At 32.2% G+C, this 15103-nt stretch overlaps 1 protein-coding gene across 1 annotated transcript in view; it reads right to left on the bottom strand.

Moving 5' to 3' along the window:
• Positions 1 to 4279: 4279 nt before the first annotated feature.
• LOC143063643 (SH3 domain-binding protein 5-like) overlaps positions 4280 to 15103 on the bottom strand; it is a 120939-nt gene continuing 110115 nt past the window's right edge. The window contains exons 4-5 of the mRNA XM_076235894.1: positions 6141 to 6345; positions 4280 to 4634 (exon numbers count right to left, since the gene is read on the bottom strand). Of these exons, the coding sequence (XP_076092009.1) occupies positions 4432 to 4634; positions 6141 to 6345 (408 nt within the window). The 3' untranslated portion in view covers positions 4280 to 4431. The remainder of the gene's footprint in view (positions 4635 to 6140; positions 6346 to 15103) is intronic.

Here is a 15103-nt window from a genome sequence, read left to right on the forward strand (position 1 = left end):
TTGCGCAAACAGTTATTTTCTTCCTTCGTTGACCATGTTAACCTAATCTGTTAAGTTTGTGCGATCTTACAGTAAAACCCTGGTGATTTAGGTTGATCAATCATCATTCTTTATGTTAAAGTCATATCTTCAAATGCCATTAATGTCTCCAACGCAGTCTTTTTCCTTTTCAAACAAACAGAGAACCGTTTCACAACCGGTAAAGGCATGGATCACAATAAGTGTGAGTGATCACTCACTGTCTAGTGCATTTTGAAAGGCCATTGATAGATATTAATTCAAAGTTTTTTCCTTCCCAAACGCAATCCATAGTTCGTCTATCCCTATGTCACGGAAAAGCGAAACAGTAATGACAGCATCATGAGTAACGACTGTTCGAATCATGATTCGTGTTTCACTGCACCAGACACATGCACCATGATTCTAGTGTCTGTTTCTTGAAGTGAACTTGGTGCTTAACTTGAAGTGGATAAGATAGAATATACGATTTTACGATAAGGACATAATACCGCAATGAGTGGTGATCACACACACTTATTGTGATCCATTGTAATACGGTTCTCTGTTTGCTTGGGTAGCAATACACAGGAAAAAAACTTAAAATTGACACTCTTAATTTTTGAACACCCTCTTCCCTCTTCTGTCTAACAAAGAAGGCTCTATATGTGTGTTATGCATGTAAATATTTATAGAAAGAGAATCTTCCATAGATTTGATTTCTGCTCGTTTTTCCCTAAAATTGAATTGAAAAGATCGAGCGCAAATTATTTGTTGATAAACATTACAATAATTAATGGACCTATGGACGGTACGGATAAGAAAATACGAAATGTCAATCATATAAATGGCCTATAAAACATGTTATTAACAATCTAAATGTTCATATAAACCCAGTAAGAAGGCTATATTATTCTTCAGTTATCTAAAAATCATTTTTATTGTACAAAAACTTTAATATTTAAAAAATTCACAGGGGACATTAAAAACATCTTAATATTGCTACCTTGAAAAGGACAAAAAGACTGCATGGGAGTCATTTGAAGATTTGACTTTAACATAGAGAATGATGATTGATCAGCCGTAATCACCGGGGTTTTACTGTAAGATCGTACAAACTTAACTGATTGGGTGAACATAGTTAACGAAGGAAGAAAATAACTATTTGCACAAAAGGGGATGTTAATTGATGCTATTCCCTCAACTTGGTCTTGTCTTTTCCAGCATGTAAAACATGCAATATACTAAGGCAGGTTTAGGGGGATGAGCTTGTTATTGGCTCTTATGCTCTCCCCAGTCCAGGTGCTAATGGATGGCGAAGGGACAAAGGGGATCCCTTTTAAAAAAAACTTTCTGAGACCTCATCATTTAGTCACTGTGCTTGTACATTGTGGATGTAAGAAAGGATGTCACTGTCGTTGTGGAAAATCTAGTCTCCCGTGCACTTCCTTGTTTGCATGTGGTATTGACCGTGAATAAACATTTATTTTTGGCCGAAAAGTAGTAATTTTGAAAATGTTTTATTATTTTGTGATTTTATTTTGTTGTAATCAATCTATCCAAAACTCTACATCGAAGATATGGATTGATGACTCATCTTTGAAATTGATGCCATATTGTTTTTTTTACCTGAAGTGATAAGAGTGTATTTACACATTTACAACAGAATAAAATAAGTGGTTTAGAGGATAACTTCAAGCCAAAAATTTAATGACCAGCACAAAAAATAAAACAATTTCTTTACATTTTGAAAAAAGTTAAATATTAAAGTAAGAAATTGATATTTCTATGTCCGCTATTTTGGATATTACCATATGTCTTATACATTGTATCCACGATAAGAACCAAAGAAAGGTTCCTGCACAATGTAATTATAGTAGCAATACGTTAAAACACATTTCAATTACCCTCCCTAAAAACTTAGCTTATTTTAGTACAATGTCCGCCATGTAGAATTTTCCGGAAGTAGGGTTTTTGAAGACATCTACTCTATAAAATATATCCAAAAGAAATACATAACAAAGGTTTTTTACCAAATATTATGATAGTAGCATGATAACAACACCTTTTCTCTTACTAGTCTTCGATATTGGGCTGATTCAAGTATGATGTCCGCCATCTTGGAATTAACCGGAAGTGGGACATTTTTTTCAAATGCCTCTTTATATGAAATAAAAGAGTAATAGTTGAGGAAGGTCTATGCCAAATTTCATGCTTGTAGCAGGATGTGCACAATTCCTCTAAATTTCCAATTTCGTCTGAAACATGGTTGTAGCCGCCGCACTATAGGAAGGCTTTGTGACATTTAGCTATTTTTTTTTTAAAGTTGATTATGACTGGTGTGTTAAGAATCAGACATTCGCTGATAGAGAAGCTGTTAATCCCGGTTGTCTTGTAGTGATAGGTCTCAAGATAAAGCCGATATCGATTTTTTTTTTAAATTGTGCTAAAAAAGGGTATTCTTGACTTGAAAAAAATGACTTTTTCTGGTTTATAACTGTAATTAAGAACAGGTCTTCCCAACAAATCACAAAACCATATTACTTACTAAACTTTCAATCTTTAGAACAAAGTACAGGGGACTGATAATCTTTTCAACTTCAATTCATGGTTCACAGTTAATAATATTTTTCGTGGTAGTTTTTATACGGGTATTAGTACCGTTGTCCGTCCGTCATCAGCAAGTCGGAAAATAACTCACTTAAGCTGTTACGTGAAACTTCAGAGAAATATTTATATATATTGAGGACTCCTTTCTTTGGGGATTTTATAAATTTTCTCTGTTTAGGTGAGGGTGACTTGCTTGTATTTCCAACTTTTGTTGTTTACAGTTATCTCTATCTAAAATGAACTTGGTCCAGAAGATTCAGAGGACATGATTTTTGTAAAAGTTAACGCCAAGTGATGGGAAAATATCAATTGACCCTTTTTGGCCAAATGAGTTTAAAAGGGGTAATTTTAACAGTTTTCAGACAATATTTTAAAGGTGCTATAAGTTTTCACGAAACTTTGGTGACTGATTTACATGGATTTAAGTAACCTCCCTTAAGTTTTTCATAAATTTTTGATATGATGACATTGATAAAATTATTTTTAGGTTTCATAACAAGTGAACATATACGGCGAGTTTATTCTATTTGAATTAAATAAATTAAATAAGAATGAAAGTTGATATCATACCATTCTCATTAATGACCTAACGAATAGCCCATTGCCGTAATTTCATCTTATGATCCTGGATAAGCAAATCAAAGTTTAACGTATCACTTTTAAGGATCACACTCTGTGCAGTTTGCTACAAGAAATGGATATTCATGCAAGATATATGCCACAACCATAAGAGAATGAATTTTATTCTTTGAAAACGCTACCGGCGTGGCATGCGCTCATGGCGCAGCTGTTAATAAAAAACCGCAGTAAGAAACCTACTGGACAGCAGAGAAGAATCAAATAAATGCTATGTAATAAAATAAGAAATGTTCTAATAAAATAAGTCTGCTCCCTATCTCCAGAAATAAAATCATAAAAAACTAATACAAAAAACATCCACACATTAAATCTGACCAGTTTTTATTCCAATTAACAATAAAAATTAAATTAAATTTCCTAATTACAGTTAACAATGAAATGATTAGTTCATCAGGACAACACAATGTGTCTCAATCCAAATTGTCTATGCATTCATTAGATTGTCGGCATCATGAATATATAATGAGTGAATAAGAGACAAACAACAACATATACAAATGTGCGATACTTATTTAAATGAAGTTTAATCATAGTACACCATTATCAAACTGATGAATGCAATGGTTTCGTGCCTTAAAAATTACATAACTGGAATATTTGGAAGGAGAGTTGTCTCATTGGCACTCATATCACATCTTCCTATATCTATTCGTAAAACACGGACGCACTCGAAAAAGACCGGAATGCTCTCGAAAAAACCAGAACACATAGAAATGAATTTAGTCTCAAAATGTCGTTTTGAATGCAATAAAAAAATTTAATTTAAAGTGTCTATGTATCTAAGGATAAAAGGATTCTATGAATGGATTTTCAACGAAATTTGTATTGACTTAATTTTGATTTTTAAAATAAAAGCATCAGTTATACTTGTTTAAACTCAAGCTTCTATATCACGTCTTGTCAGATAGGAAGTCTGCTTGTTTACATTTTCGATCATAATCACTCGAAAAAAAGTTTTGTGCAAACTTGTCATGCGCAAAATCTGTACGTAAAAATATCTTTCTATGTACAATCAACTTGGTTTTAGAAGAAATAAAGAATCTGAATCTGAATCTGATTAAAACATGACTTTGTGCAATATCAAAATATTTTGACAGATGGTAGGGTTAATGTAGTTAGGGTGTGCACGACTGTTTACGTCATCAGTTGATTTTCAAATTAAAGCAAACTTTATCAGTGTACAGATTAAAATTTATCATCAGCAATCTGTAAATTTTCAAATATGTTACTAGTGTTAGTCAAATCAATATCCTTTTCGTCGTCAGTTTTGTTACTTGAATGAGTACCGCCATCGTCACATTTATCCTCCATACAATCACTTTCATCGCATATTCCATCGTTCTCGTTTGAAATGAAATCAACCATCTCGTAATCTTTTCCAATAGATGCTGTAACACAAATTGACCAATTGTTGCTATATTGTTAATTTAAACTCTATGTTATATGGATTTGTAAGCTCCGAATGTTCAACTTTGGTTGTTTTCTAGTTTAAATGTTTCATGACTGGTTGTTAACACCAAAATGCAATTATTGCAACAAGGAAGACTGCATTCATTATGCTAAGCAATAGCACGACACGATTAGTCAGAACATGAAAGTATTCAGGCGAAACCCCGGTTGAAATAGAACAAAAGAATCGAAGCTCTTTGTTAGAGAAGGCGATAGATAAATGCTTACTGTAATGTTTACTATAGTAACAAAAAAATAAAAAAATTAATAGAAACAAATAAAATGACAATTTTCTGCTCAATTACGAAGAGTTTTATTTTAAAAACACCATTTGCATAAGTTTTCAATTTATCTTTTACATAGTTAAGCAGAACAATTAGATATCAAGTCGACGACATGGGTATCTATCAAGTTGGATGACAAAAATGCATAACCTCCGATTTAAAAAAAAAATTACTACGGACGGAGAACATATAAATCTATGAGTTCAGTAATTTTCGTATCTGCCCTTCCATTGTGCGACTCAAGTAAAAATTAAAAAAATTGATAACATTTGTATCGAAAAGAGAAAATCGAGTGCACCTTTTTGAAATGAATGTTAGGGCGTGTTTGAGTTGAATATTTTGTCTTGAAATCGTCCAAAGCAAGAATATTTGGTACATCATCACGCTTCAGATTCTATCATTTTTATATATCAAAGCTACAGGTTGGCTTTATAACACCAAAAAAATCACAGTACTTAAAGATGAAATATATGGATCAAGTGAAATACCTATCTAATGAATCACAAAAACAGAGTAGGTGTGTTCGAATAGCTATTTTCTTAATAAAAGTACTTGACAACAGTCTTTCAAGTTGGATGATGAAAATGTATATCTTCGAAAAAAGAAAAAACAATTGTGTGTAAGAACTATGGTAAAAAATTCTAGTCTGCCCTTCTACGAAATATTTAATTAGAATTTTTTTTAAATGTTTAGGAATTTTAAAAAATTCCACCTGACCAGAAGATCCACAAGATCAGACAATAGTTTTAAGTTGAACCAATGCAGACAAGATCATTAAAAGATGCTCATTAGCTAGTATATACATTTGTCTTTTAAAATACAACTGACATGTAAGGATCGTAATGGTGCTATGTGGAAAAATTTATCGGTTTTATAGAGCAAAATTGGCAGCGCGTCTTCAATGGCTTCCTTTTCTATAATTGTGAAAATGAACTGGCGTAATGGGGAGATAGTTTTGACGATGTTGAATCCTGACTGAATTACTAGTATATTGACAATATACATTTGTACTTCCATGGTCATTCTTTTAGAATATACTTCAACGCGACGACTTGTTCATTATACGGATAACCTTGATAGACGACTAATTGCTCAAGACTAGATAACGTTTACATAAAGAAAGAATAGATTTTATTAAATGGAATCCAATATATTTATTACCTAAAGTCAGTTCAGAGATATTCGAATGAAGACTATCACAATCTATTCCAACTCCAGGTTGTCTAGAATACATTAGTAGCAGCTTGTTTCGTCTTGACTCATGAATTGCTAAAGAAATGTCCTCCAACTTTCGTAGAGATTTGGCGTATTTTCCTTTTGCTTGTTTAATAGCACTCTGCAGATCTGTAACATTCTGCTTTTGTTGCTGCAGTATTCAAATTAAAAAAAAAAAAGCAAAATTATGTTTAATATGATATAGTATTAGTAAAGGTTTAAGCAATCAGTAAAGGAGTAGGTCCAGTAAGACCCCTTTTTGGCCCCAAAATATAGCAGTTTTACAAAATTGTTAAAATGTAAACTTTTAGTCATTTATTGGATAGTAGAAAGGTTCTGCTACATAAATATGGGCTCTTTTTGCCAATACAATGCACATATATTGAGAACTAGCACCATTAATTCATGCTAAATTACTGAAATCTTCACAATTCCAGCATTTTAGTTAAATTTTAGACGGTTTCCGTGTAAAACGAAAGTGGCCGCATTCGTGTTCATCCAAAATATTGAAATGGAAGTTGTATTTAATGATAATACATAACATATATAAAGATTGAGGATGAACACGGATGCGGCCACTTTCGTTTTTGACAAAAACCATCTGAAAAGTGACATTTTTTCGCATATTTGGTAGATTTCTCATATTTGAGCCAGAATCGGATCGTTTTTAATGACTAAATAAGTTAAAATGATTCACATAAATTAATTGCATCATATGAAATAGACACTTAAGTGTTTAAAAAGTGGTCAAAATCTTTCGTCAGATGAAACTGAAATTTGAGGCCAAAATCGGTCCTTACCGGACCTACTCCTTTAATAGAACAAGATCAGGTTAATGCGTTTCGTAGTTTTACTTGGTAAAAAGATAAATTGTATATCATTTGATAGAGACATACATGAACAAGCTAGTCAATGTTAACCAAAATGAAAATCTAAAAGATAATTAGAAAGCTCATGAATCAACGAAGGAACTCCTTGGTCGAATAATCTACTTTTCCTTTCGGTTACAAGTACACAATCGTTGATGCTGTGACCAATGATTTGTATCCTTGCTCTGACTAAGATGTATCTATATTTTTGTTTGTTTAAACATGTACCGTTATGATCCTTATTCACATAAGAGGGAAAACTCGGGATTTTTTGTACTTGGATTTTTTTGTACATGTACTTTTCTGTGGAAAGACCTATTGTATTTCTTCTGATTATTAGGTCTTTCTACGTTTCTGTGAAAAGACCTATTGTGTGTGTTTCCACTTTTCTGTGGAAAGACCTATTGTTTTTCTTCTTTTTCTTCTGAGGCCACACCAATTTAATTTCTTGTTCTACGGATTATTGGACTCCAAAATTTGGGGCGAGCGATCGATTTGAAAATTTAATTAAAAAAATATTTAATTTGCAAATTTTTGAGGCGAAGCTTGAAAAGTATAAAGGCCAGCGATTATAATTTTTTTTTGTAAACATGAAATAGTAGGTTTTGACAATATTAAAACTTGATTTATCACTTGTACTTTGACATTTCTTTAATTTCTGAAGTATTTTTTCCCTGTTCACCAAGAAATAATTAAATCTGGTCTATGTATGTGTGACTGACAATGAGACAATTCTCCATCCAAGTCATAATCAGTTTGAGGGCAACCCCTTAATGTTATAAATATCCCGTTTACATGTGTTATGAGGGATTATAACAGTTTAATATTATTCAAAATAAGTGGACCCCTCTTTAAGAAAAAGTTGTTTAAAATATGATGTAACTCTCCTCTTTTTGAGTACAAAATTCTAAGTTTTCAAAGGTTTTGTATAGAAGAACCATACAAATCCTTGGTATTTCTATTTTCTTTTCTACGTCAGTAAAATGACCCCTTGTCTGAGGGAGGGTTGTTCTCAACCTGATACAAAATGTAATAACAAACACATGTCAAAGTACGGCCTCTTACACAGGATTTAATACAGACCAAACAGCAAGCTATAAAGGACCCCACAATTATTAGCGTACACAATTCGAATAGGAAAACCAACGATCTAATTTATATATCCAAACGTGAAAATACCAATGAACAACATCAACAAACGATAACTGTGCTGAACGACAGGCCCCTGAATCAATCAGGACAGGTGCATAAACATGCAGCGGCTATGGAAAGTTTTGTTTCGCCAGCATACAATATAATTGCAGTTGAAGGCAAATCCCTCAGAAGTTCTTTGTACTTTATTCTAACAACGAACATTTTTTGATAGGGGATATAAGTAAGGGGGAAAGAAACGAAGTTTTTGTTCTTTATAGGTATTTCCGCTGTTATAAATTTATTTCGGAGCACTCCCACTTTCGATAAATAAGTTTCATGCTGAAACAAATATTCTCACAGATATTTACACAGTGTGGTGGGGTGCTTTTATGTTTAAAATTGTTATATACAGGTTAGACTGTGATTTTAAAAACAAATGTTGATAAAATTGAGAATGGAAATAGGGAATGTGTCAAAGAGACAAACAACCCGACCAAATAAAAAACAACAGCAGAGGGTCACCAACAGGTCTTCAATGTAGCGCGAAATTCCCGCACCCGGAGGCGTCCTTCAGCTGGCCCCTAAACAAATATATACTAGTCCAGTGATAATGAACGCCATACTAATTTCCAAATTGTACACAAGAAACTAAAATTAAAATAATACAAGACTAACAAAGGCCAGAGGCTCCTGACTTGGGACAGGCGCAAAAATGCGGCGGGGTTAAACATGTTTGTGAGATCTCAACCCTCCCCCTATACCTCTAACCAATGTAGTAAAGTAAACGCATAACAATACGCACATTAAAATTCAGTTCAAGAGAAATCCGAGTCTGATGTCAGAAGATGTAACCAAAGAAAATAAACAAAATGACAATAATACATAAATAACAACAGACTACTAGCAGTTAACTGACATGCCAGCTCCAGACTTCAATTAAACTGACTGAAAGATTATGATTTCATCATATGAACATCAGGCACAATCCGTCCCGGTAGGGGTTTAGTATCATACCATCATAACATATATATGAGAAGAACATAACCCGTGTCATGCCAACAACTGTTTTTAGAATAAATGTGTTTAGTTCCGATGCAAAGACCTTATCAGTGACTCAATATTAACGCCAAAATATGCAATCTTTAATGACTTGACAACAGTATCGTAATTATATCCCTTCTTAATAAGTCTATTCAAAGGTTTTGTAAGTTTCTGAGGTGAATACTGACACCTTTGTGCTTTATAAAGAATATTACCATAAAAAATTGGATGTGAAATACCTGAACGTATTAGAAGTCTGCATGTTGAGCTATATTTACGAATGATGTCTTTATACCGATGATAAAATTTAGTAAATGTTTTGACTAGTTTGTGATATCGAAAACCCTGGTGTAATAATTTTTCAGTAATACATAAATTTCTCTCGTTAAAATCTAAAACATTGTTACATACACGAGCGAATCGTACAAGTTGAGATATATAAACACCATAAGATGGTGACAAGGGAACGTCACCATCTAAAAACGGATAATTAACGAAAGGAAATGAAAAATCATCCCTTTTATCATAAATTTTAGTATTCAGCTTTCCATTAGTGATATAGATATCAAGATCGAGAAAAGGGCAGTTGTCATTGTTAGTATTAGCTTTATTTAAAGTAAGTTCAACAGGATAAATTTCATTAATATACATACTGAAGTCGTCATTATTGAGAGCCAAAATGTCATCCAAATATCTAAAAGTATTATTAAATTTGTTTATCAGATGTTGTTTCGATGGGTCTTTGCTTATTTTTGTCATAAATTGTAACTCATAACAATACAAAAACAGGTCCGCAATAAGCGGTGCACAGTTAGTCCCCATTGGAATTCCGATAATCTGACGATATAAGGAATTTCCAAAGCGAACAAAAATGTTATCTAGTAAAAATTCAAGGGCATATATAGTATCAAAGCATGTCCAATTAACATAATATTCTAATATTTGAATTGGCTTATTTTCACTCATTCCCAAAAACTGTATAAGATATCAACAAATTATTTTTACTAAATTGTAAGTTGCGACATGTCGTAACACGTAAATTTTGATTGCAAGGGTACGTTGAAAGTAAAAGGGAGTTTTCTTACCTCTGTTATTTAAAAATACGCGTATGGTGATATAACTCCTTAACCAAATATTATTAAGACCTATGGTCTTTTGATTTGAGGTCCTTGGTTTATGACCTTGAAATTGATCTCAAGGTCATAGCTTTATTTGGCGTTCTAGATTCTGACCTTTGCTTTTACCTCATATGTATACATGATAAAGCTATGAGACTTTTGGGGAAAGGTATCAAACCATTTAACCTTGAAAAAAAACCGGAAGTGACCTTGTGCAAAACGGAAATAGCTATTTTTTTGTACTTTATTAATATAAAAGTATATAGAACCAGATATTTTTGGAATCAGTGTCAAGTAAATATTCAAATAATTTTGTTCTTGCGATAAATATTTGTTTCGCAATATGTCGCTTAGATATTTGAACAGTTTATGCCACTTTGGAATTTACCCTGCGTAACTTAATACTTTTCTTTGTAGGAGTTATCTCCCCAAACACTGTTTTCCTTGTGTCCACTACTCCTTGGCATCCGTAAAAGAAAGTGACAAATTTATTTTATAAAATTGCTTGTTATATCCTTCGCATGATTTGTCCTATTTTGATCAAAGCGATATGATCACTCCATATGAGAGTTATTTCCCCTTATGCATTTGATATAAGTGATATGCATTTCTATCTTGTAAACCATAAGTGAAAGAGACCTAGGATCTTTTTATTTGAGGTCCTTGGCCCAAAAAATAAAAATTAGGTCAGGGTCAAAGGTCAAGGTCATATTCTAATTTTTGTATAAGATATCAACAAACTATTTTTACTAAATTGTTAGTTGCGACATGTCGTAACACGTAAATTTTGATTGCAATGGTAAGTTGAACGTAAAAGGGAGTTTTCTCCCCTCTGTTATTTAAAAATAATCGTACGGTGATATAACTCATTATTACATAGGTTGCAATGAATTACATTGATTTCCCAGTTAGATAAAAACCGATAATTTCACTAGTGAAATAAAAGTGGTTATTTCACTCTCTGACGTCATACAACAATAGGCGTTGTCAAAACGTCGATAACGTCGGATCAAAACAAATTGCCAATGCGTAGGAAAAAGATATAGTTCCTTACATTTTCTACATTAATTTCATAAAAAAAAAGCCATTTGCCAATGTAATAAAAAGAATAACTAATCGCCGTATTTGAATATCAAAAATAAGACAACTTGTGACCGAACGCCGCTATGGATTGCGCACTCGTTTAATCCATGCTTCGTTCGGTCACGCGTTGTCTTATTTTTGATATTCAAATACGGTGATTAGTTATACTATACTAGTCAACAAAAGAAACGATACACGACTTTGAAATAAAATTTATCAAAAAGTATTAAATATAAAACAAAATGAAATACACTATTTTAAAAAACTTTCATTTGCAATGTATGCACATGTGATAATGAAAATCAAAACTTGTCGGAAAGGATCTAAATTCCCTATAAACGACTATAGGGTGCAAATAAGTTTTGCGGAATGTTGAATAAAAAATCGACACGTAATTTTCTAAGTACTAAATAAATTTTCAACTTTGTTTAAAAATATTCAATATGCTAATCAAGTTGTGTTTCATGATGTAACTAATGGGTTGAAATATTGTTTTTTCAAATTTTTTGGAAAAAAAGTGTTTTTTTGAAATCTCAAAAAATGCAAAAAAAAAATTTTTTATTTTTGTCTCAAATCAATACTTTGGATATGAAAACAACACACAGTAAATTTGGAACATTTCGGATTAGTTTTAAGATTGTGACCGCTTTTTGAATATCACATACTGTCTGTGGTAAATCAGTTGATAATGTATACATTTAAACGATTTCTCGTGGGGCCGAACTTTGGTAAACAAATAAACAAAGAAACTGCATGATTTTTAAAAACAAATTGATGGCAAACATTGTCTTTACCTTTAAATGAGAGGTTGGTATCATCAGTTGAAACTTCTGTTTTTCAAATTGTCGTTTTATGTAAATTTTGTAAAAAAACAAAAAAAAATCGTCAAAAAACATCACGAAAGCAAAAAATATTTTTTTTAAACGGATTTTTATTTCCATAATGATTAAGTATTACTACCTTCTATATTGGTCCTATAAACGGAAAACTTTATCTTAAATTTGAAAAAAAGAAAGCTTGTATCGTTTCTTTTGTTGACCAGTATATAATTAACCAAATATAATTAAGACATATGGTCTTTTGATTTGAGGTCCTTGGTTTATGACCTTGAAATTGATCTCAAGGTCATAGCTTAATTTGACGTTCAAGATTTTGACCTTTGCTTTTACCTCATATGTATATGTTGTGTACAAGTTGTAATGTTGTACAAATTATAATGACCGCTTAACACAAATGGATGATGCAAGCACACAGTCTTTTGTTACGCATAAGTCTGCCATATTTCCACAACTATATGATACAGTCTAACACTGAGCTTTGATACAACAAATTATAAGAACACAAAAAAGACATTTTATAGATATGATTTTGGTATTAGGAGAAAAACAAAATTTGAATTGAAACCATTCAGGTATCCTCACTCCCAGTTTTAGGACAATGGAAATAGCACTTAATATTAAGTTGAAGTATATAGTTTTTAATTCAAGACATTAAACTGATACATTTTAGAAGATAAACTTGTATCACCTGTTGCCAGAAGGTAGATGTCAAAAAACTTATAACTTGTACAAAAACCCTGTACAAACTATAATTTGTACAAACTTACATCTTGTACACAACATATACATGATAAAGCCATGAGACTTTTGGCAAACGGTATCAAACCATTTAACCTTGAAAAAACAACCGGAAGTGACCTTGTGTAAATCGGAAGTAGCTATTTATTGTACCTTATTAATATAAAAGTATATAGAACCAGATATTTTTGGAATCAGTGTCAAGTAAATATTTAAATATTATCGGAAAAAGCATTTTTCAAACCGGAAGTAAGAAATGATCTCCCTTATTTAAAAGGCACTGGCTACGGTTACATGGAAATGTAACAATAATAAAAATATTATTGTTACATTGGAGACTAATTGCCGGAAATGCAAAGTTGGGTAAGGAATCGATTAATTACGAATGTAACAATAATTATTGAGGCTACGGTTACATTGCGTTATTGTTACATGAAAAACAGCAATGTACACTAGATTTATTAAACTTAAATCTTCTATATAGTTTTGTTGCTTAATTCATGCATGTCTACTAAATAATACTTGTTATAATAATAAATAATAAATATTATTATTCAACAAATGGTGTTTAAATTTGATGCTCTTAAAGATACTACTTCAAATTAGTAGTGCCAAAGGCGAAAAATATAGTTCAATGGTTTGTTGTTGAAAACTCGGGCTGAGAAAACTGTTCACTTTTAAGTATTTAACTGCACACCTACTCGTATTACCGTCATTATACTTTGAACAAAAAATGAAGAGATTCCTATTACCAATTTTGTTTGAGTGAAAAATTTAAAACTTGCATGGGATGCGTTTGAAACGAAACTGAAACAATATCAAGACACAAATTTCATACTGCTATACAAACGCACTTACCAAAAATTGATACATCAAAAGCAAAGTTTGCTAACTGTGAATTAACACTGTGAACTTCTGTATACATGTATAAAATTGAGAATGGAAATGGGGAATGTGTCAAAGCGACAACAACCCGAACATAGAGGAGACAACAGCCGAAGGTCACCAATGGGTCTTCAATGTAGCGAGAAACCCCCGCACCCGTCGGAGGCGTCCTTCACCTGGCCCCTAAACAAATATTTATACTAGTTCAGTGATAATGGAAGTCATACTAAACTCCGAATTATACACAAGAAACTAACATTAAAAAATCATACAAGACTAACAAAGGCCATGCAAAGGCTCCTGACTTGAGAAAGGCGCAAAATTGCGGCGCGTTAAACATGTTTATGAGATCTCATCCCTCCCCTATACCTCTAGCCAATGTAGAAAAAACAAACGCACAACACTACGCGTAGTAAAACTCAGTTTAAAAGATGTCCGAGTCCGATTTCAGAATCATGGAAGACGTACTATAAAAAAATCAAAAAATTGTATGTTATACTTGTGTATGTATTGTAAATATAAGATAATGTCTTCAACTTTTATTATTTAGTACATATTACTAGTCCCATCGAACATTGCTGTTTTTCATGTAACAATAACGCAATGTAACCGTAGCCTCAATAATTATTGTTACATTCGTAATTAATCGGTTCCTTCTCCAACCATGCATTCCGGCATTTAGTCCCCAATGTAACAATAATATTCTTATTATTGTTACATTTCCATGTAACCGTAGCCAGTGCCTATTTAAAAAAATTACATAGAAACCATATATTTTTGGAATCAGCGTACAATAAGCTATCATTTGACGATTGAAATGACATTTTAAACTTAATTTTACAACTTTCATATTAAAATACTTGTTTTTGGTGGAAAGACTTTCAATTGTTCTCTGAACAATTGGTTTTTAATTATTATTATTTTGTTATTTTTTCTTCTGCCTAATTTTGTTCTTGCGAAAAATATTTGTTTCGCAATATGTCGCTTAGATATTTCATATATTGTATCGTACAGTGTATGCGCTTTTAAATTTCACCCTGCTAAGCCGAACAATTTTCTTTACAAGAGTTATCTCCCTATTCACTGTTTACTTGATGTGTGCATCTACTTCGTAACAAAAAAAGATATCGACAAATTTCATTTTCTAACTTGTTTGCTAAATCCTCGGGAATATTTGGCTAATTTGAATTGAAGCGATTCGA

The sequence above is a fragment of the Mytilus galloprovincialis genome, chromosome 2 (genome assembly GCF_965363235.1).
Source record: "Mytilus galloprovincialis chromosome 2, xbMytGall1.hap1.1, whole genome shotgun sequence".
Taxonomy (NCBI): domain Eukaryota; kingdom Metazoa; phylum Mollusca; class Bivalvia; order Mytilida; family Mytilidae; genus Mytilus; species Mytilus galloprovincialis.